The sequence below is a fragment of the Bos indicus x Bos taurus genome, chromosome 3 (genome assembly GCF_003369695.1).
Source record: "Bos indicus x Bos taurus breed Angus x Brahman F1 hybrid chromosome 3, Bos_hybrid_MaternalHap_v2.0, whole genome shotgun sequence".
In the NCBI taxonomy this organism is placed as follows: domain Eukaryota; kingdom Metazoa; phylum Chordata; class Mammalia; order Artiodactyla; family Bovidae; genus Bos; species Bos indicus x Bos taurus.
In genome coordinates this window covers 50,939,454-50,964,103 of record NC_040078.1, presented here as the reverse complement: position 1 = coordinate 50,964,103, position 24,650 = coordinate 50,939,454, and the positions used below count along the sequence as shown (strand labels likewise).

The 24,650-nt window shown below is 36.0% G+C and overlaps 1 protein-coding gene across 18 annotated transcripts in view; it reads right to left on the bottom strand.

Annotated features, from left to right (window-relative positions):
* The window catches only part of EVI5 (ecotropic viral integration site 5), a 234,351-nt gene that overhangs the window by 115,276 nt on the left and 94,425 nt on the right, over positions 1–24,650 (bottom strand). For 12 of the 18 annotated variants that reach the window (XM_027536494.1, XM_027536498.1, XM_027536501.1 and 9 more), the window contains 7 exons: positions 24,012–24,155; positions 22,996–23,085; positions 22,793–22,890; positions 14,731–14,791; positions 2,718–2,771; positions 840–872; positions 142–288 (listed from right to left, as the gene is read on the bottom strand). In XM_027536494.1, coding sequence (XP_027392295.1) covers positions 142–288; positions 840–872; positions 2,718–2,771; positions 14,731–14,791; positions 22,793–22,890; positions 22,996–23,085; positions 24,012–24,155 — 627 coding nt within the window. The remainder of the gene's footprint in view (positions 1–141; positions 289–839; positions 873–2,717; positions 2,772–14,730; positions 14,792–22,792; positions 22,891–22,995; positions 23,086–24,011; positions 24,156–24,650) is intronic. The other 6 variants (XM_027536508.1, XM_027536493.1, XM_027536497.1 and 3 more) reach the window with 3 other exon arrangements.

The following is a 24,650-nucleotide window of genomic DNA, read 5'->3' as shown; positions in this document are numbered from 1 at the left end:
TAAAACTTAAAATTGATTAAGAATTCAATTACAGTAGAAAACAAAATTGTTAAAAAACTAGAGCACAGAAGTTGTGCTTAAAAAAAAAGTTTAAAGGAAGGGGATGAGGAAGGTGAGAAAAAACACTACCAGACTCCTTACCCATTGTTGTTGGTGCTGGAGCTTCCTGATGGTATTTTCAGCTTGCTCCAGTTTAGCACTGGCCTCATCACTCTGCTGTTTGATGGTGGCCAGCTCCCGTTTTATGAGGTAGTTTTCCTCAGCCTCCTGGGCTCTTGTCACTTGTCCCTTAGGACATAATTTTTGTGTGTGTAAAGCAATTTAGGACAGATTCAAGAAAGACTGCCTTTGTGAGCTTTAGTTACTTACTTTGACATGTTAAAAAAAAAATCACCTCAGAAAACAGAATAACCTAAGTAATCATTAGCCAGCAGCTTATTGCTCCAGCAAATTTTGGGAGACTCAATGAAAAATTCATCTGATAATCTTAAGAACAATTCCTTTCAGTCAATAAAAATTCAATTCATGCAATATTACTGTACATGCAGGACTAATGTTTTCAATGAATAGTGGTTAATTTTGCAGAATCCACTGATTGCCATTTTGAAATAAATACTTTAAAATAAGGTTAGCTCTAAAACGTGCAAAAGATGGGCTTATTTTAATAAAAGTAACACATTGTTATCAAAAATTAAGTTTACAACCATAGATACCACCCAAAAATTACTTCCAGAAAAATGCATGTAAAATTGCATGCATTAAAATATGAATTTCTAGGTTTAGGACTTCCCTTAGATGTTAGAGAAAATGCTTTAAAAAAAAAAACCAAAAAACTATACCTGTATCAATCTATCTGCCAAGGAAGCACTTTCCTACAAAAGGAAAAATTCAGATAGGAATGTAAGAGACAGAAATAAAACAAAGGTGATAAAATTAGGAATAAGAAGAAACAACACATACCCAAATTCCACCTACTTTTCATTGCAATTAAAATGGACATTTAGATTTTAAAAGTTTTTTATTGTATGTATTTCTATTCTTAAAGAAAAATATATCAAAATAAAGATAAATGGGAGAACATCATGTACTTCTAGAAGAAACCAAACACAAATTCCAAGAGGGTTTTTTTCATAATTTGGGACAAACCAATATCTTCTCTTTAAAGCATACTTTTAAAGTATTTTTAGCATTATCCATATTGTCAAATCATTTATATGAAAGGGAGAAGGAATTTGAGTAAGCAATTCCACTTATAAAGTATGACAGCAATTTGTGCAACAGCAACTTCCAAAGGAACAAAGCAAGGAAAATATGACAAATGATATTAATGAGCTCAACCGAAATAAACTCTAGCATTAACTGAGTAAGTAAACATTGTGGTTATGGACTTTAATTGGTATCTAAGTATTTACAGGATTCTAAGTGCTAAAGAACACACCTAGGCCAAATAAGCCAGCAAAAAACTATTTAATTTTCTGAAGCAAAATCCAAACTTAACACTTTCCAACAGCACCTTTATTATTCTCAAGATTTGAGGAAATAAAAATACTTTCTCTGTGAAAATGTCTTACTCCAAAGATAAAAGGCCACCTAGAAAGAGGTATAGTTTACTATAAACTGAATATTTAGTTTAAAAAAATATATATATATATAAAATTTTAATGACTTAAAGACAATTAAGAGCACAACCTTTTGCAGTTACCAAAAAAGCAGAATTATCTTCAAAGCAACTCTAATAAGATGAAGGCATTATATCCTTAATATAATGTACCTGCAATTATTATACAACAAAAATACATATGTAATAAAGTCCTGTCCTTGTGCTATGCTATTTAATATGAAACCACTTCCAAACAAAAGAAAAAATGCAAATAATCTGTATCTTCATTCATTTTGTTCCTAAACACTGACCAATCAATTTTCAGGGAAGATTTTAAGATATTTGGCAATATCATGAGGAGTATTTTTTAAACAACTAATTCTTATCTTTGGTAAAAAAAAAAAAAAAACCAGAAAACACACCAAAGGTTTGTGAATTAGGACATCTTTAATAAAACAAGTGTCTTAGACTATGCTTTTATTACTCAATATATTCTTACAGCACCAGGAAGAAGACTAAAAAAGAAGTTATATCAAAAGCATAATAAGAAAAAAACACAAAATTGCAATATCTACCCATTATTTTATATGAAATAGAGAGGAAGAGGTAACAAGTGTTATCAAAATAATTCTAAGAACCAAAAGTTTAGGCATAATTCCTGAATTGAAAATCAACAAACTTCATGAGTTTTTATGTTAGAAATTAGTCGGTCATTTTGACTAAATTTAAAGCAAGCCTAGGCCTTAAAGAAATCACTGCCACATTTAATATATGTCTGGACAGTCAGGGCAACATTTGAAAGTCATCTTTAAAATACTATACAGAATCGATTCTCAATTAGGTTACCCCTGAAGAACACACTTTTTAGAGATTATATAATGAAAACAAATAATATTAATATGTTACTCTATTAATAACCTTAGTTTGAAACTTTAGCCTGAGAGTTCAAAGACTAGTAATGATCAATTTTTATTGACAAGTTATTTAGTTAAGCTATGCAAGCTAAATAGTCAGTACCAGAATTTTGGAGACATGTACTAGATTTTTGAGCCTTTATTTAAAATAGAAAAGTTATTGTGAATTCAACAGATGTTTACAGAAGTAGCAATTTACTTACTTTTTCTAATGTTTCAATGCGCTGTTTTAAAAGTCTATTTTCTGTTCGTAACCTCTGCAGAAAAAAACAAAGGTTTGTTTGCAAACATTCCTGAGAAAGAAAAATGACACCTAAATCATAGTCCATAAAATGTACTACCTTTAATAAACTGGAAAAGAGTCTAAGAAATGGCTACATTATCATCTGTGAAATTCTTAAAGGCTCAGAGTAAGAAATGCATGGAAAAAGAATTGACCATATTTATCATTCTGCCTATGTTTGAATTTTAAATATAAGCTAGAGTACATACAGAAATAATCTCTTTCTTTTCAGTACCTAGCAAAAGGACTCATAATCAGTATTTACTTTTACTTTTTTTTTTTGGCCTCACCTTGCAGCTTACAGGATCTTAGTTTCTCGACCAGGGACTGAACCCAGGTCCTCAGCACTGAAAGTACAGAGTCCTAACCACTGGACTGCCGGGGAATTCCCAGTATTTTCTTGTATGTCTTAACATCCCCATTAGATAGAAAAGATTCTTACTCATTTTTATCTCCTACAATGACAACGTAAATAATAATCAATTGTCTATTATCAAATAAGAAACCTGAAAAATGTATATTAATGGGATAAATATCAAATTGTCAGTTTAAAACTAGATCAGCTTCCAATTATAATGTGCTGTACATGCAAAGTTGCAAATTTCCACTCTGAAAATATAATGAGTTGATTTCATCAAATGAATTATTTATCATGAGTTGCGTCAAACTTAATTATTAGCATTTTCCTACAGTTAAAAGTAAAACCTGATTTAAAAAAAAACTCTGCACCTAACTATTCAATGCCCAACTCTCAAAACTCTGTCAAATTACTGCTATTAAGTATTAAATCTAACATCCTATAAATTGGTGCAGTCACTATGGAAAACAATATGGAGGTTCTCAAAAAATTAAAAATTGAGTTGTCATTCGATCCTGCAATCCCACTCCTGGGCATACGTATCAAGCGTGTGTGCTCAGTTGTTCAGTTATGTCCAATTCTTTGTGACCCCATGGTCTGTAGCCCGCCACACTTCTTTGTCCATGGAATTTTTCAGGCAAGAATACTGGAGTGGGTTACCATTTGCTACTCCCGAGGATCTTCCCAACCCAGGAATCAAACCCACATCTCTTGCATCTCCTGCACTGGCAGGTGGATTCTTTATCGCTGCACCACCTGGGAATCCCCATGTATATCAAGACAAAACTGTAATTCAAGAAGATATATGCACCATGTTCACAGCAGCAGTATTTACAATAGCCAAGACATGCAAACAACCTAGATGTTTATCAATAGATGAATGGATAAAGAAGATGTGGTACACATACACAATGGAATATTACTCAGTAGCCATAAAAAGAATGATAAAATGCCACTTGCGACAAGGACGGTCATACTATGTGAAGTATGTCAGAATGAGAAACACAAATACTATATGATATCACTTATAAGTGGAATCTAAAATACGACACTAATGAACATATCCATGAAACAAAATAGACACACAGACATAGAGAACAGACTTGTGGCTGCTAAAGGGGAGACTGCAGATGGGGAAGGGACGGACTGGGAGTTTGGGACTAGCAGATGCAAACTACTACATACAGGGTGGATAAACAACAAGGTCCTACTGTACAGCAGAGAGGATGATAGTTAATATCGTGACAACATAATGGAAAATAATATGAAAAAATATATATGCGTGCAACTGAATCACTTTGCTATACAGCAAAATTTAACACATCATTGTAAGTCAGATATACAAAAAAATCACTCTACATTTAAAAAAAATCATCGTCTTTTTGTATAGTCACCAATATAAGTCATACCTTCATTTTGCCGTCACTGTAATTTCAAACTCCCTCTTACCTTTCTGTACCAATTTGCTCTAGAGCTCAATCTAACTTTCTTTCAACCCTACTTTTCTCTAACTTTCTGCTAAAAATATCTTCCTCGGAAAATTTTTCTATGATTCGATCTATTATTTTGTCAGTAAGGACTAAAATGGCACCCCACCCTAGTATTCTCGCCTGGGAAACCCCATGGGCAGTCCATGGGGCCACAAAGAGTAGGACACAACTGAGCAACTGAACACATAACATAAAATCTCGTAACAAAAGACTACAAATTATTGTTCTCTTATTGGGTAGACCATAAAGTGGAATATATCTTAGAGTTATTCCAAATATACTCTGCAAATTAAATTTTCTTGCTCTATTCACTAGAATATATTTAGGTGATATGAATAGATATTACCTTATATGTGCTCTCAGATGACAAAATAGTTTGAGGAGAATAAAATACTTCTTGGCAACTCATATTACATACAGTAAAACGGTCTACACAAATAAACAACTATTAAATGCTGCTAAAGTCTGGAAAGCTAAAGAAATAAACATTCTCAGTATCTTTTCAACATATTTCTTGAAAAAAAAAGTAGCATTTTGTTTATTCTAAAAGACTTAGGAAGTAAAGTTCAACCAAACAATTAAGAGAATAAAGTTTACACTTGAAATGATTATAAAATAATAAAATTTAAAACTAAAAACACTTTGATTTCCCTTCTCACACCATTTAAATTTTCTGAAATTTTGCTACAAATAAATCCTAAATTCATTTTCCCCTATACAAATATGTTCTCCTATAGCACCTACACAAATATCACTTTTTATCATCAATAAATCATCAATTCCTCACGTGTGTGATATCCACTTCCTGAGGAGACGGAAAATATATAATAGTCTTTATGAGTTATTAAAGACTGTTTCAGGGTTACCTTGACAGTATTTTAGCAATTACAGCTTTTAAAGGTTTCCCCGGTGGCTCAGTGGTAAAGAATCTGACTGCTAAAGCAGGAGACATGGGTTCAATCCCAGGGTCGGGAAGATCCCTTGCAGAAGGAAATGGCAACCCCCTTCAGTATTCTTGCCTGGAGAACTGCATGGACAGAGGAGTCTGGTGGGCTACAATCCACGGGGTCGCAAAAGAGTCAAATAGGATTTAACCACTAAATAACAACAACAATGGAAATACAAGATACCACAAAACTTTATATACAAAGATGGAAACTATAAGCATTATTTTTTAATGATGAAAACAACCGAAATATCCCAAAATCGAGGAATATTAGCTTCAAACAACTCACTCTATTCTTTCCAGCTTATTCATTTTATGAAATAACCCAAATACAATAATAATGTTTTTAGTTGGGATAATTCATTGATCCTACCAAGTTTTCACTGTCTCTCATTCCCTAATATCCTTTCTTCCCAAAGTTCAATTTCCAATCACTGCAGACTCTCCCCTGCTTTTATTTCCCCTATCCCTTCTCTCCTTTAGTAGTCAGCATTGCCTGGGAAACCACCACTCTGGATCAAAACACACTAACAATTCTGAGCCTCAGCCAGTAAATACAATCAAAGAAAAATAAAACCAAGAAGTTTATTTCAATTAACAATCACTAAATTCAGTTGGACTCAATGCATCCTAGCAATAATAATGTGTCCTTAGTCCACTCTTTCTCCCACCCTCTTAGATCACTATTTCATACCTTCCCCTCTTCAACCCTTCACACCCTACTGTCACTCTCAGATGATAATCTTGTTTCTGAGCTCATGAAAAAATTAAAATAGAATTACAGAAACAATTAGAAACAATCAAAATAGAATTTCACTACATCCCACAACCACATCTGACACCTTACCTACTTTTTTGCCCATATATTTTTACATTTTCTCTCCTTTCTGTGAACTAATTATCTACATAGTATCTTATGATTATACACTGAAGTGACTAAATAAATTCAAGGGATTAGATCTGATAGAGTGCCTGTAGAACTATGGATGCAGGTTCATGACATTGTACAGGAGACAGGGATCAAGACCATCCCCAAGAAAAAGAAAGGCAAACTGGTTGTCTGAGGAGGCCTTACAAGTAGCTGTGAAAAGAAGAGAGGTGAAAGGTAAAGGAGAAAAGAAAAGATATACACACTTGAATGCAGAGTTCCAAAGAATAGCAAGGAGAGATAAGAAAGCCTTCCTCAGTGATCAGTGCAAAGAAATAGAGGAAAACAATAGAATGGGAAAGACTAGAGATCTCTTCAAGAAAATTAGAGATACCAAGGCAACATTTCATGCAAAGATGGGCTCAATAAAGGACAGAAACAGCATGGACCTAACAGAAGCAGAAGATATGAAGAAGAGGTGGCAAGAATACACAGAACTATACAAAAATGACCTTCACGACCCAGATAATCACGATGGTGTGATCACTCACCTAGAGCCAGACATCCTGGAATGTGAAGTCAAGTGGGCCTTAGAAAGCATCACTATGAAAAAAGCTAGTGGAGGTGATGGATTCTAGTTGAGCTATTTCAAATCCTAAAAGATGATGCTGTGAAAGTGCTGCACTCAATGTGCCAGCAAAATTGGAAAACTCAGCAGTAGCCACAGGACTGGAAAAGGTCAGCTTTCATTCCAATCCCAAAGAAAGGCAATGCCAAAGAATGCTCAAACTACTGCACAATTGCACTCATCTCACACGCTAGCAAAATAATGCTCAAAATTCTCCACGTCAGGCTTCAACAGTACATGAACTATGAACTTCCAGATGTTCAAGCTGGATTTAGAAAAGGCAGAGGAACCAGACACCAAACTGCCAACATCCGTTGGATCCCTGAAAAAGCAAGAGAGTTCCAGAAAAACATCTACTACTGCTTTATTGACCATGCCACTAAGCCTTTGACTGCGTGGATCACAACAAACTGTGGGAGATTCTTCAAGAGATTGGAATATCAGACCACCTGACCTGCCTCCTGAGAAATCTGTATGCAGGTCAAGAGGCAACAGTTAGAATCAGACATGGAACAACAGACTGGTTCCAAATTGGGAAGGGAGTACGTCAAGGCTGTATTTTGTCACCCTGCTTATTTAACTTACATGCAGAGTACATCATGAGAAATGCTGGGCTGGATGAAGCACAAGCTGGAAGCAAGACTGCCAGGAGAAATATCAATAACCTAAATATGCAGATGACACCACCCTTAGGGCAGAAAGTGAAGAACTAAGGAGCCTCTTTATGAAAGTGAAAGAGGAGAGTGAAAAAGTTGGCTTAAAACTCAACATTCAGAAAACTAAGATCATGGCACTGGTCCCATCACTTCATGGCAAACAGATGAGGAAACAATGTAAACGGTGACAAACTTTATTTTTGGGGCTCCAAAATCACTGTAGATGGTGACTGCAGTCATGACATTAAAAGACACTTGCTCCTTGGAAGAAAAGCTATGACCAACCTAGACAGCATGTTAGAAAGCAGAGACATTACTTTGCCAACAAAGGTCCATCTAGTCAAAGCTATGATTTTTCCAGTAGTCATGTATGAATCAGAGAAGGCAATGGCACCCCACTCCAGTACTCTTGCCTGGAAAATCCCATGGATGGAGGAGCCTGGTAGGCTGCAGACCATGGGGTCGCATAGAGTTGGATACAACTGAAGTGACAGCAGCAGCAGTATGTATGGATGTGAGAGGTAGACTGTAAAGAAAGCTGAGCACCAAAGAATTGATGCTTTTGAACTGTGGTGTTGGAGAAGACTCTTGAGAGTCCCTTGGACTGCAAGGAGATCCAACTAGTCCATCCTAAAGGAGATCAATCCTAAGTATTCATTGGGAAGGCCTGATGCTGAAGCTGAAACTCCAGCACTTTGGCCACCTGATGCAAAGAACTGACTCATTGGAAAAGACCCTGATGCTGGGAAAGATTGAGGGCAGGAAGAGAAGGGGACGACAGAGGATGAGATGGTTGGATGGCATCACCAACTCAATGGACATGAGTTTGAGTAGGCTCCAGGAGTTGGTGATGGACAGGGAAGCCTCACGTGCTACAGTCCATGGGGTCACAAAGAGTCAGACACAACTAAGCGACTGAACTGAACTGATCTATACAGTAGACCAGGGTGAGTCTTCCACCTCGGTGCTAAACAACATAATCCTGCTCATTCCAGCAATTATCCTGACAATCATACATCATGAATGTTTCCTATTTAATTATTCCATCTTAACAAAAAAGGAAGGAAAAACAAATTTAAAATCTCTTCAAAATCACTACCCTAAGCATACTGTTCCACTTCTTTCTTCCTTATAGCAAATTCCCTGAAAAATACTTATACTCTCTAACTCCAATTTTTTCTAGTTCATTCTAGTCAAGCTTTAGTTTCCAAAACTTTTACTAATCTATTTCCATGTTGATAAACTCAATCATCATCTTGTCATCCTGATCGCACAAAATCTTTCTTTAGCATTTGACACAGTAAACGACTCTCGGTGAAACACTTTTTTTTTTGTCTCTCTGCTTCTAGGTGTTACATTTCCCTGTTGTTATGCTTTACTGATTAGTTCTTGGTCTTCCTAGCTTTTAAATGTTGACATGCTCTCAGGCTTAATTCTTGAATTCTTCTATCAACATCCATTCCCCAGTTAATTTCATCCACTCTCATGGCTTTTAATACTAGTATGATCTTGTCAATAACTGTCAGATTTGTATTTCCAGCCTGTGCTCTCTTAACTCCAACTTCAAATATTTTGAGGAGCTACCTGAACAGCTCCTAGGTATCTCATACTTAATACAGCCAAAACTGGAGCTCTTGATACTCCTTCTGTATACTTTCCTGTTGCAGGCACTGGGAACTGCATTTTCCTAATTGCTCAGGACAAAGTCCTTGATTCCTATCCCTCTGACACCTCCACATCAGTTATACCATCCAGTCATTAACACCTCAGTCCAAGCCACCACCTCCTCTTGCCTGCATTACTTCAACAGCTTTCTACTTATTTCTCTTGATTCTGCGCCTACCCTCTGCAATATACTCTCATACAGCAACCAGAAGACATACTGAAAACTTAAGTCATACCTTGTCCTTCTCTACTGAAGACTCTGACAGCTCACCTGAGGAAAAGCTAAAGTCTTCACGTGTTCAGCAACTCCCTATATTATTGTAACGTGCAGCATCTTATGTCTTATTACTTCCTTCATTTTCATGCTGTCCCATCACTATTCCTCATCAGCACTCTCCTGACCAGACTCAGCTCTCCTTATAATATCTAGATCTCTCACTTCCTTCAGGTCTTTATTCAAAGGAAACGTGGTCAATTACTCTAAATTTTTAATCCAGACACCATCAGTTTATTTGACCTTCCCTAAGACTTTTTCCCCTCTGTTTAACACTTATCACCATCTAAAATACTGTACATTTTACCTATTGTATATTTTCCACACTAGAAAACAAGCATCACGAGGGAAGGAATTGGTCTGTTTCATAAACACATCTCAAATGCCTAGAACAGTGTTTGGGCACACAGTAGGCCCTGTAGATATCTGATAAATGAATGATTTCTTCAATAAATTATGCTCTTGTTTCCCCACTGGACTTTATTAAGTAGCTATTCTTTTTTTTTTGACAGTGTTCATTTATTTTATTTTTTAACTTTACAATATTGTATTGGTTTTGCCATAGCTATTCATTTTTTAATGAAAAACTTATAAAGCCACAGAAAAATTGGCATACAAGTCCTTTTTAGATAACAATACATTAAAGTTTCTCTTGGCAAGTAGCACAATGTATACACTTAAGAACATGTATGAATCCACACTAACCCAAATCAGAGTTCTAACCCTTGACAATCTTCTATCAATATGTCCTTGCGTGCTTAGTCACTCAGTCATGTCCAACTCTTGAAGACCCCATGGACTGTAGCCTGCCAGGCTCCTCTGTTCATGGGTTTCTCCAGGCAAGAACACTGGAGAGGGCTGCCATTTCCTTCTCCAGGCAACTGTTCCAACCCAGGGATCAAACTCAAGTCTCTTGCATGGCATGTGGATTCTTTACCATCTAAGCCACCAGGGAAGCCCTCTGTCAATATAACCACTAGCATATTATTTGAGCTTCCTGAACCTTGGTTTCTTCACAGAAAGATGAACAACCATTTCAAAAGGTTACCAAAGATTAAAAGGAGATAATGTATATAAATTATCCTTTATATTTTAAGTGTTGAATAAATGTGTGAATACTAGTACTTTATATTGATTGTTTAATATAATTCCTGAATGACTTGTGTAACACTTGTCATGTTTGTATTATTTATGTCAGGCAGTGAAAACAGATGTTCTATATATGTATAAAAATATTTATATATATATGCTCTAGTTTTCAGCATATCTGGAATATCTCATAATTTTTGAAGTAAAAAATATCCAAATCTGACTAATAACCAGTCAGAATTTCTAACTCCTCTTCACAGGACTTAAATCTCTATGCCCCAAAGCACAAATTTAAACATAAATTCATATGTCTATCTTAAATAGAGCAGGGGATAAAGGCTCTTCTTTTTTAAAGATCTGTGGTTTACCCCCAAATAAGCTAGAATTTTAGTATTTCTTACCTCCTCCCCCTCAGGTAGAACACCAAGAGACTGGAAGAAAATACTGACAAAGGTGTTTCAACAAAAAATTTCACATGGTAAAATGTCTAACATTCACCGTATGAAATCGTTATTAACAAAATCTTCCTATAACACTTTCAGAGAAAGAATGGAAAATACTTGAAAGTCACCTTCTTGATCAAGAAGCTGACAGACAGAATTGTTAGCATAAGTTATTGACCTGAAGGTCAAACCTTAAACACATGTCACGTCATCAAAGAATGATCTTTTACTTCTATATCAAAATATCATCATAACTTCTTTATCCATCCATCTGCTGATAGACATCAAAGTTGCTTCCATGTCCTGGCTATTGTAAATAGTGCTGCAATGAACACTGGGGTACATGTGTGCTTATGAATTATGGTTTTCTCAGAGTATATGCCTAGATGTGGGATTGCTGGGTAATATGGTGGTCTCATTCCTAGTTTTTTAAGGAACCTCTATGCTGTCCATAGTGGCTATATCAATTTACATTCCCATCAATGGTGCAAGAGGGTTTCCTTTACTCTACATCCTCTTCAGCATTTACTGTTTGCAAATTTTTTGATGATGGCACTTCTGACCAGTGTGGGATGATACCTCACTGTAGTTTTTATTTGCATTTCTCTAACAATGAGCCATTCTGAGCATCTTTTCATGTGTTTGTTGGCCATTTATATGTTTTCTTTGAAATGTCTGTTTAGGTCTGCAGCCCATTTTTTGACTGGATTTTTTTGCTTTTCAAATATTGAGCTGCAACGAGTTGCTTGTGTATTTTGGAGATTAACATTTACAATAGCCAGGATATGGAAGCAACCTATGGGTCCACTGGCAGATGAATGGATAAAAAAAGTTGTAGTACATATATACAATGGAATATTACTCAGCCATAAAAAGGAAAGAATTTGAGTCAGTTGAACTGATGTAGATGAACCTAGAGCCTTTTATACAGAGTGAGGTAAGTCAGAAAGAGAAAAACAAATATCATATATTAACACATACATATGGCATCTATAAAGACGGTACTGGTGAACCTATTTGCAGGGCAACAATGGTGACACACAGAGAGAACAGACTTCTGGACCAGTGGGGGAAGGAGAGGGTGGGACCAATTCACAGAGTAGCACTGAAACATATACATTCCCGTGTGTAAAACAGATAGCTAGTGGGAAGCTGCTGTATAACATAGGGAGCTCAACCAAGTGCTCTATAACCACTTAGAGGGATAGGATGGGGTAGGGGGAGGTTCACCAGGGAGGAAACATGTTTACTCATGGCTGACTCATGTTGCTGTACAGCAGAAATCAATACAACATTGTAAAACAATTATCCTCCAATTTAAAATAAACAAAAAAATATATAATATCTACAAACTGCAATAAAATGGGAAAAAAATCACATAATTATGATCATACTATTTGTGAAAAGCACAATATAAGGCTTTTAAGAACCAAAGCAAGAAAGTACTAGTTTAACAGAATTAATTCCCTTGTAAAAGGGACCTTGCGGGAGGGGAAGGGAATGTGAATAAGGAAGTGGCATTACCCACTGATGAGAAAGGCTCCAAGAATACATGGCTAATTAACCGTAAATAATGTGGTCTTCTGATTATGACTGAGAATAATTGCCAGATCCAACTTAAAAATCACACATGTGCAAACAAAGTTTAAAAAGTACAGTTACACAAAAATTGTTTTGGCTTTGTCCATTAAGGGGCAGGAGGAATGAGGAAAGGAAAGAAAATGGTATAAGAGTAAAAAAGAACTAAGTGGAAACAAGATTTTATAAAAGGAACTATCTTTGAAATCAGCATACTTTGTTTACCCAATGCATTCCACTAACTTTTTAAATGTTTTTTCCCCAGATTCTTCTCTATAAACAACTTTATAAGCCATCTGTTTTTGCCTAAAACATGTTTTAAAGTATTTTGTGAGGTATGTCAGCTATTACTTTACCCAAAAATAAAAATTTGAAAAAAACTGCAAATACAGGCTAAAGTCTGCTAGATCTTTTTGAAAAGGCCTTTTGATATTCCTACATATGTGACTTAATCTTAGAAAAAAAACTTCTTCAAGAGCAAGGATTGTTCATAGAACTGAGGTTTTTTTTTTTTCTTTTTTTTTTGCAACAACAAAGCATGATGAAATGAACAGGATGGTTTCCCCATCCTCAGATTCTTGATTTGCAGTTCCGAATAACCCATGGTCTCGCCCCAGTCATCAGGATGACGTACTTTTTACTTTCAGGAGGTTGAAGTGGAGGGTATGATTTAATATTACTCTTACTCATGGAACCTAAAAGAAAAGCAAATAGTAGAGCAGCAGTTGGATGACAGACTTTTAAAAAAAAAAAAAAAAAAAAGAGGAAAAAAATCCACAGGGATCTTTTCTTTCTCTCTCTCTTCCTCTCTCTGTCTCTCTGAAAAATTTAGAAGTATCTATTTCCAACAGGTAGTGAGTAGGTGATAGAAATGGAAATAAAAGAGAGACAGAGTTGATGAGGGAAGAAATTGTGTTTCAGGAGGCTTTTGAGCAGGATTATGGTAAGAAAGAGTAGCAATTTAGCAGAACTCACTCCCTAGTAAAAAGGGCCTGTAGGATGTGAGTAATGAAGTCTTATTTTATAGCAAGGTTGAATTAGTACATGGCTAGTGAAACTGTAAATAAGATGGTCATCCAATGTCTTGTTAGGTCCAAGTTAAAAATCAGACACATTCAAACATACAGTTGTGTTTTGTTTTTTAAAGTGTAGTCATTCAATAAATTCGTTTTTTCTTTTTCTTTTACAGGAGTTAGGGAGAAAATAAAAGGTAAGAAATTGGATCAGCCAGTCACTGAGTTCCTTCACTAACTCACACTTCTATTCATTATCCCCATCTTGAAATATCAGCGTAAGAGCCAATTTAATTTTCCTTAACACACAGCTTACACAATGCTAAAGGATCCTCAGCAATTTCTAGCCTACAGGGATACAAACAATTTTAGATACACATGTGAATTTACATGTGCTTCAGATGGAAAACCTACCTGTTTCTCTGAACAGTAATTAAAATATAACCTTTGCTTAGAGATTGGAAGATTGAATTAGTCAAAGCTTTCTGCTTCTCTAAAGCAGCCAAAATTACTTCTAATGCAATAATCTCCTCTATTTGGTCTCCCTTATACTATACTGCTTTTAGTCTCAACATGTTATAGATTATCTTCTCTGTAACTTTTTAAAACATGCTTAAATGGAATGATAATTATTTTTTCCCCAAAGAAGTATTTTCTCCTGATGACCTGCCAATAAATCCAGAAAAAGGAAAAGCTGCTTTCTTCCATATTAGAATGAAAACCACTTCAGTCACATTATTTTTTGAAATGTCTGTTTTTTAACTATAACCTAGTGGGATGGTAAATTTATCAATAAATAAATACAAACACCATCATTCAATCTGCAATAATATCAACACATGTCAACATTACCTAACATATATTGCCAAATAACTGACTTCAATCAAGTTGTGTTCAGTACTTTTAAAAGTCCTAAGATACTTACTTTAATTTCAACTTGTTCTTCCATTTCTTTAGTTTTTATTGTAGTATATTCCTTTTCAAGCCTAAGAAAGAGGGGGGAAAAAAAAAGTTAAAGGTATGCTTTAATTCCAATCTAGCTACGGAAATTATAAAATTTAAAACCATATATTAACACAAAATACAATTTTACTATGTTCCCCCTAACTTATGACTTGCAATATTTGGAATCAGAAAAATCATCTCAATAGTTGTATGCGTTTTCACACACACAAAAATTACTTCAAAGACAAAAAAAAACAAAAACAAGAGGCTTCCATGGTGGTCCAGTGGCTACGATTCTAGGCTCCCATTGCAGGGGGCCAGGGCTCAATCCCTGGTCAAGGAACTAGATTCCATGTCCCACAACTGAGTTCAATTGCTGCAACCATAAAAATCCCACATGCCACAACTAAAGATCCTGTGTGCCACAACAAAGATCAACAATCCCACATGTTACAACTAAGACCTGGCACAGCCAAATAAATAATAAAATAAATATTTTAAAATAATAATAAAAATAAGAACCACAGAAAAGTAAACTTTAAAAAGCAAAATGCTATAAATATAAAGCACAAACCATAGAACTGAGCTTACAGATTCTATTCAGCCCTTTACTTACAAAAGAACCACCTACCCTTCCCCCTCAAATTGGAATACATTGATAAAATTCAATTGGATCTTAACTAAGCTTGACTAAGAAATCTGTAAGGGGAGAAAAGGAACAACTCCTCCTATCAAAAAAATGCCAGTTAATAAATATGGAAAGAATGAGGCAAATATAAAAATCACCATTAGAGCTCTACAATAAATAACTGCCATAGGCAAGAAAAATGGATGCTAAATTCAGTGGTTAGAAGTTTAGACACAATCTCAGAGTATCTCTCCCAAAACATTTAGTAATTACAAAGGAAAAAAATAGAAAATTTATAGTATAGGATCTTAGCAGACAACATCTAAGCCAAATGATCAAGGTTAACATCACTAGTAATGCAAATGACATCACACACTCCGTGTTAAGACGTACTGAGAAAGGCATCTCACCTCTGTGGTATACTATCCAGTAATGCATATCCTCAAGCTAATCAAGAGGAATCATTAAACCCCAACTGAAGGACATTCTAAATAAATTACATTTGACCAGCTCGATCAGAAGTGTCAAGGTCAGAAAACACAAGAAAGATTAAGGAATTGTCACAGACTGTAAGACAGTAAGAAATGACAAACAAATGCAAGGTACTATATTTGCAACTCTACTATTAAAGCATAAAATTATCTTAAAAAATGACTGGCCATCCAAAAATTAGTACTACCAAGTTTTTTTTTTTAAATCTTGTTCTCAATCAAAAACGTTAATAACAAGTTTAACCCTCCAAATAATAACCAAGCTCCACATAACTTACAGCTGCTTTCAAACATCAAGTTCTCCCTCAAGAGACAAGAATCTATTATTTACTATGTTTAATCTCACTCACTTTCACTTTCTTTTACTTTCAATCTCACTTAGCTCACAGAATACTTTTGTATTGTGGTAAAATACATATAACAAATTTTACCATCTTCACTATTTTTAAATGTTCGATTCAGTGGTCTCTCCCGGTGGCACAAGTTGTAATCTGCTTGCCAATGCAGGAGATGCAAGAGATGGGGGGTCGATCCCTAGGTCAGGAAAATCCCCTGGAATAGGAAATAGCAACCCATTCCAGTATTCTTGCCTGGAGAAACCCATGTACAGGAGCCTGGTGAGCTACAGTCCATGCGATCTCAAAGTCAGACACTACTGAGTGAATGCATTCGCACACTCGAACACACAGAGAATGTTGTGAAGCTATCACTACCACCATGTCCATAGCTTTTTTCATCTTAAAAAACGAAACTCTATATCTATGAAAGAATAACATTCCACTGCCCCCTCTTACCAGGTCTTGACAACTGTTTTATGCTCTATGTATGTGAGTCTGACAACACTAAGTATCTCACAGAAATGGAATTATACAGTATTTGTCCTGTCGTGACTGGTTTATTTCACTCAGCATCATGTCCCCATAGTTTACCCATATTATACCATATATTGAGCATCTTTTTATGTGCCTATTGACCATTTATAGCTCTTTGGAGAAATGTCCATTCAAATCCACTGTCCATTTTTAAATTCAGTTGTTTGGTTTTGGCTGTTGAGTTGTAAGAGTTCTCTATATAGATATTAATATATCCATATATTAATATATCCATATATTAATATATATTGATATATATTAATATATAGATAAGAGTAAATAGATAATACATAGGTTAAGAGTTCTCTATATAGATATTAATCTTTTATCAGATAAATGATTTGCAATTGTTTTCTCCCATTTTGTGGATTGTCTTTTCTGTTGAGTGTCTTTCTTAGAATATACAAAAATTGTTTTGAACACATTTTACTTTTAAATTTTAAGAGTCTCTAATGGATAGAACTTTTTAAAATTTTTTAATTTTTTGCTCCAGTTTTACTGAGATACAACTGATCTAAGTGCTATAAGTTTAAGTGTACAGCATGATTTGACTTATATACATCATGAATGATTACCACGGTAAGTTTAGTGAACATGCATTACCTCATACAGATACAAAATTTTTAAAATAGAAAAAAATTTTTTTTTCTTTATGATGAGAACTCACAATTTACCCTTAAAAACTTTCATATATATAATGTACAGCAGTGTTAACTATCTTCATATTATACATTACATCCCCAGCACTAAAACCTGGACATTTGTGCCTTTTGACTGCCTTCATCAACTTCCCTCTCCTGACCCCCATCTCTAGTATTAACAAATCTGATCTCTTTTTCTATGAGCTTGATTCTGAAGTATAACTTATCTAAAACACTATGTTAGTTTCTGATACACAACACAGTGATCTGACATTTTTATACATTTCCAAGAGATCACCAGGAAAGACCCAATTGAATGGGTCATAATTTTCCTATTTCTTTGTATGCCTTGATTTTTTTGTTGTTGAAAACTAGACATTTGAACCTAGTAATTTGGTAACTCTGTAAATCAGATTCTCCTCCTCCCCAGGGTTTGCTGTTCTTTTGTTACTGTTATTGTCTTTTTGACTTTTATAAGTTGTCTCTGTGGTGATGACCAACCCGAGATGTAAACTTAAGGTATTTTCAGGTCTTTTCTGAGATTCTCCCTTGGGCATGTGCTATCATGTTCTAATTTCCTCCATATATGGAGATGTTTTTAAATATCTTTAGTGTCTGGCTCCCAAAAAGGGAAAAAAAAACAAAAATGAAGGGGAGGAAAGGGCGTCAGCCCTTTAAATCTCTCTAAATTTCTTAGCAGTCTTTTCAGCCAGAGGAAAGGGTACAACACCAGTGGGGAGAAGTACAAAATCAATGGAGAGATGTGCAACCTATCTGATCACAAACAGCAATCAGCAATTATTTTCAACTCAAATAAGTATATGATAATACTTAACTCCATCATCTGCAGATGGTGATTGCAGCCATGAAATTAAAAGACACTTACTCCTTGGAAGGAAAGTTATGACCAACCTAGATAGCATATTCAAAAGCAGAGACATTACTTTGCCAACAAAGGCCCGTCTAGTCAAGGCTATGGTTTTTCCAGTAGTCATGTATGGATGTGAGAGTTGGACTGTGAAGAAGAATTGATGCTTTTGAACTGTGGTGTTGGAGAAGACTCTTGAGGGTCCCTTGGACTGCAAGGAGATCCAACCAGTCCATTCTAAAGGAGATCAGTCCTGGGTGTTCTTTGGAAGGAATGATGCTAAAGCTGAAACTCCAGTACTTTGGCCACCTCATGTGAAGAGTTGACTCACTGGAAAAGACTCTGATGCTGGGAGGGATTGGGGGCAGGAGGAGAAGGGGACGACAGAGGATGAGATGGCTGGATGGCATCATCGACTCGATGGACGTGAGTCTGAGTGAACTTCAGGATTTGGTGATGAACAGGGAGGCCTGGCATGCTGCAATTCATGGGGTCGCAAAGAGTTGGACACGACTGAGCGACTGAACTGAACTGAACTGAACTGAACTCCATCATCACCATTTTAACCTTCAATTCTAACTGTAAGCAAGATAAGGCAGTACTGCCAAGCATCTGTTAGGTGGATGAAGTAAGAAGCTGCTCCATCTGATTTTTCTTTCTTTGTTCTCTCAGGGCACACTCCTTCTGGAGCAAAATTTTCTGAAATTGCCCCTCTGACTTGGTACCCCAGATATTTTTATATCCCAAAGTAATGTACCACAGTAAGAATTGGACTATGACAGCTTTGCCTTACTTTCATAAAGTGCTAGAAGGCAGACTGTAAAAGGGAAGGTAGAAAGGAACACAAAGATACTGTAACGAAGAACAGACCTGACTCCACATTGGATCTACTCCTTTAGCTCTAACCTTTGTGCTTTGTTACCTGTGCTTAGTCATTCTGGCTCCGAACTGTTGTACAAAGATGTTACCTAGATACATGAGCCTGAAATATAAATGAGAGCCCATTCTCAAGGCTCCGCCTCCCAGGCTTGATCATTAAAAGGACAGCACTTTTCTATTCATATGGAGATAAAAAGATGTAAAATGAAAAAAATTTGTCTTGTTGGGGGTTTATAGGAACATTGTGACCAGATCTGTGGACTGCTGCAAAAACAAAGAATTTCGGCACCAAGACATTGGCAACAATCAGCTACCCTCACTCCCCTGTTAGCATTAAACAGGCCTAACTTCTAACTCTGGTAAGACTGTTCACTGGGACACCAGTCCTCCATCTTCTTAGTCTGCTGGCTTTCCAAATAAAGTCACTCTTCCCTGACTCTTGATTTACTGGCCTGTCATGTGGCCAGTGACTAGTATATGCCTGAACTCAGTAAAAATACCTCTAACTCAGGAATATTATCATGAAGATAAAAGTTAGGAAAGAATATAAATGGAAACTGAAAATCTAGTCACCATGCTCTGAACATTTTCCTGGCCCCCAGCGGACTAGACTGTGTATACAGTTTAAAGACACATAGGCTATGCATCTCTTACATGTCAAATTAGTAACCTGTTATATTGACAAAGACCCTGATGCTAGGAAAGATTGAAGGCAGGAGGAGATGGGGACGACAAAGGATGAGAGTCATGTGTTTGGACATGAGTTTGAGCAAGCTCTGGGAGTTGGTGATGGACAGGGAAGCCTGGCATGCTGGAGTCCATAGGCTCGCAAAGAGTCAGACAGGACTGAGAGACTGAACTGAACTGAACTGAGACTATAATTGTAATGAGCTATTTACTTCCTTGTCTGCCATCATCCTACGTACAGGAAGTTTGAACCTTTTTCAGAGCCAGGTCCAAGTCTAAGTTCATTATATTCTGAGAGTGGTACTGATTAGAAACAGATGAAACTCATCCTTTAATACTGATAAAACATTACTCTCCAGAATATGCATCATAAGCAGTAAGAAGTAGATATTGCAATGGAAAAGGAAGGCAAGTACCAACAAAAGAAAAAAAAAGGAAAAAAACAGAAGCATATTTGTTATGGTGACCTGTGATCAGGGATCTTTGATGTTACTACGGTAAAAGATTACAACTTACTAAAGGATCAAATGATTAGCATTTTTTAGCAATAAAGTACTTTTAAATTAAGGTCAAGAGGCAGAAACTGAGATAGTTCCTAAGATTTTATCAATTATAGAACAGAACAGCTTTTTAGTCTAAAATGCCTCAAAATGATGCTGTGATGTGATTAGTTATTAGTAATTTCACAGGTAATTTATTAACAATACTAGTTGAACACGATAGATTATCTGTTTTCACAAATTAAGAGTTAACTAATTTTAATAACAAAATATTTACTGATATTCTAATATATTTTTGGAGTAGGAATCTCTATGGGAGTACATTCTACATGTTAATGCAATTTCATTGTGCAGCAGCAAAGATATTAAGAACAGTGAGGCTAGTACTACTATCATTTTAAAGCATCTTGTACCACATTAACAAGTGTCAGAAATGCTAATTATGACCTCAGGTTAAGATTTATTTAACTGCTGAAAGCTAGAAGAATAAGAGCTATTGTTCTTAACACTTTTATCATATTTCAGAAATCAAACTTTATGAGACAAGACTGCTTATCTTGAACTTTAATGAAATATATACAAAAAAAAAGTTTCACTAGAAAGTAATTCCAGTTGAGCTATTTCAAATCCTGAAAAACGGTGCTGTGAAAGTGCTGCACTCAATATGCCAGCACATTTGGAAAACTCAGCAGTGGCCACAGGGCTGGAAACCAATCCCAAAGAAAGGTAATGCCAAAGAATGCTCAAACTACCGCACAATTGCACTCATCTCACATGCTAGTAAAGTAATGCTTAAAATTCTCCAAGTCAGGCTTCAGCAATACGTGGACCATGAACTTCCAGATGTTCAAGCTGGATTTAGAAAAGTCAGAGGAACCAGAGATCAAATTGCCAACATCCGTTGGATCATCAAAAAAGCAAGAGAGTTCCAGAAAAACATCTATTTCTGCTTTATTGACTATGCCAAAGCCTTTGACTGTGTGGATCACAATAAACTGTGGAAAATTATGAAAGAGATGGACATACCAGACCACTTGACCTGCCTCTTGAGAAACCTGTATGCAAATCAGGAAGCAACAGTTAGAACTGGACATGGTACAACAGACTGGTTCCAAATAGGAAATGGAGTACGTCAAGGCTGTGTATTGTCACTCTGCTTATTTAACTTCTATGCAGAGTACATCATGAGAAATGCTGGGCTGGAGGAAGCACAAGCTGGAATCAAGATTGCCAGGAGAAATATCAATAACCTCAGATATGCAGATGACACCACCGTTTATGGCACAGAGTAAAGCAGAACTAAAGAGCCTCTTGATGAAAGTGAAAGAGGAGAGTGAAAAAGTTTGCTTAAAGCTCAACATTCAGAAAACTAAGATCATGGCATCCGATCCCATCACTTCATGGCAAATAGATGGGCAAACAGTGGAAACAGTGTCAGACTTTATTTTTCTGGGCTCCAAAATCACTGCATATGGTGATTGCTGCCATGAAATTAAAAGACGCTTACTCCTTGGAAGGAAAGTTATGACCAACCTAGATAGCACATTCAAAAGCAGAGACATTACTTTGCCAACAGAGGTCTGTCTAGTCAAGGCTATGGTTTTTCCAGTGGTCATGTATGGATGTGAGAGTTGAACTATAAAGAAAGCTGAGCACCGAAGAACTGATGCTTTTGAACTGTGGTGTTGGAGAAGATTCTTGAGAGTCCCTTGGACTGCAAGGAGATCCAACCAGTCCATTCTAAAGGAGATCAGTCCTGGGTGTTCATTGGTAGGACTGATGTTGAAGCTGAAACTCCAGTACTTTGGCCATCTGATGCGAAAAGCTGACTCACTGGAAAAGAACCTGATGCTGGGAAAGATTGAAGGCAGGAGGAGAAGGGGACAACAGAGGATGAGATGGTTGGATGGCATCACCGACTCGATGGACATGGGTTTGGGTGGACAGGGATGGACAGGGAGGCCTGGCCTGCTGCGGTTCATGGGGTCACAAAGAGTTGGACATGACTGAGAGACTGAACTGAACTGAATACAGAATAAAGAAAATTTTACCAATGCACACCTCATGACTCTCTTGTTGGTTATGCTAATCTTGAACTTAAGTGACAGACTGGGATCAACTGAGAGGAAAAGAATGTTAGGGACAACACCATAAAAGCGATTCCTAAAACAAGAGCACACTCAGGTTCCTAATTCTAGTCATTGTGGAATGGGAAAGGAGTTTTAAAAGTGCAATCAAAAAGAAAAAAACAGTAATACACAATAATCCTATGCACCATCAGAGCACTATGAAATTCCAATATTAAATTTATGTCATATTAAAACTAATACCACCAAATAAAACATTACAGTTCTATACAATGATGAGGAAAGTTGTACTCACTACTAGAATGTTTTGGTGCTTCTATTTAATCTCCTAAAATGCACTGACAAACCCCTATAACTAAAAAAAACAAAATATAAAATACTTAACTTACTTTTTCATTTTTTTAGAGTTATACTTGACTTGGTAAGCTGCCTGGATTAATTTGTCTGGACCACCATCAAACTGATGTGGAATGACCTTCTGAAAGTGCTAAGATACAACAGAAGAAAAACATAAGAATTACTTAGTGCCATTTACTACTCATTAATAAATAGTTAAATCTAAAGACATTTAAGAAATCTGGACCTGGCTTACCTGTAACATCCCTTCCATGTCGAGTTGCATCAGTTCTGCCTGATTCATCTGAAGAAGCGCTAATCCTACCCGAAACACTATTTCTAAACCCTGAAGAATCAAATTATAAAGTCAAATTTATCTTACTCTTCCACAACAACTAATCACTCAAAAGAATACTAAGGTAAACACTTAGGTACCTAAACCAGAGGAGAGCACATATTTTCTGTAAAGAGTTGGAAAACAAATGTTTTAGGCTTTAGGATATATCAACCCTGGAATTGCCGCTGAAAAGCAGACACAGACATCACATCAACAAACAGTCATAGCTATGTTCCAAGAAACTTTATTTACAGAAAGGACAGATTTGGCAGGCAAACCAGGACAGATGAGTACATGATTCATAGTTTCCTGGCTCCAGACTAACCGAATTTAGCTATGTTATATAAATTGATCTTCCCAAGATGTAATTAATAACAATTAATAACATTCTTTGGTGCTATCACTGATCACCTATCCTTACCTTCTCAGTCAAAATATAGAAGACAAAGGATCACCACTACATGTTAGTGACAATTAAGAGGACTACCTGCAAGATGTTCACGGGATAGAAGAAAATTATACTCACTTCTTCCTCTTTGGGTAACAGATGCATTGCAACAATATAAACTGTAAAGGAAATTTTAACCCTCACTAATTCTCACTAAATCAAAAAGGAGGTAATTCAGGTCTGATTAAGAGTATGGGTTCCTGATTTTGACTGCCTACGTTTGAATCTTGGTTACTATACCACTTACGTGTTATGTGTCCATACACAAGCTACTTAATCTTTCTCTAAGTATCAGCTTCTTCACCTGTCATCCATCAAATGAGGAGATGAACAGTACTCATATGGATGTTATAGGATTAAATGAGATTATCCATGCAAGCGGTTTAGCATGGAACACATGAGTCTCCTTCATTGTTCTCCTCATTGCCTAGCTCTCATTAACCCAATGATTCCTGTGCTCAGTCTGGTAAGTTGCCCACTAACTTACCTCAGACATAAAGATATCAAATATCCTTGTTGCAATTGGTAGTGGAAAAGTTGTAAGGAAGATTGTCAGAAACCATGATGATGCATACATTGAGGTATGAAAACTCTGAGACTGAAAATGCACAAAGAGCTCTGGAAGGTGCTCCTAAATAGAAGAAAGGAATTAATTAGCTAAAACATTGTAAAATGGAGTATTTTAAGCCACACCATTGTACACATACTAAATTAGCCCTTACCAAACATAAACAAAAATTCAGGAATCATATGGAAGAAATAAGAGGCAGAAATGGACACTTTAGATAGTTACTATTTGGAAAAGGAACAAGGGAAAAAGGATGTGGAGTTGGAATTTAAAAAGTTGGAACTTTCTAATGATTTCTTAATAAGAAAAATTACAATAAATAAGTAAAATTTTTATAATTTTCTTTACTTTTCTATAAACTATAATATTTTCAAAAAAATTATTTTAAAGGAAAGATGCTATGTTGAAATACTTTCAGGTGCTATATACCCGATTGCCTATCCTAAGCTCCCTTCTCATCCGAAATACAGATACTTCAGCAACTCTAGTAATTCAAAACATAAATGACACATTAACTGAATATAAACCAAGGGAGTTTAAGGTTGATAAAAATAAGCT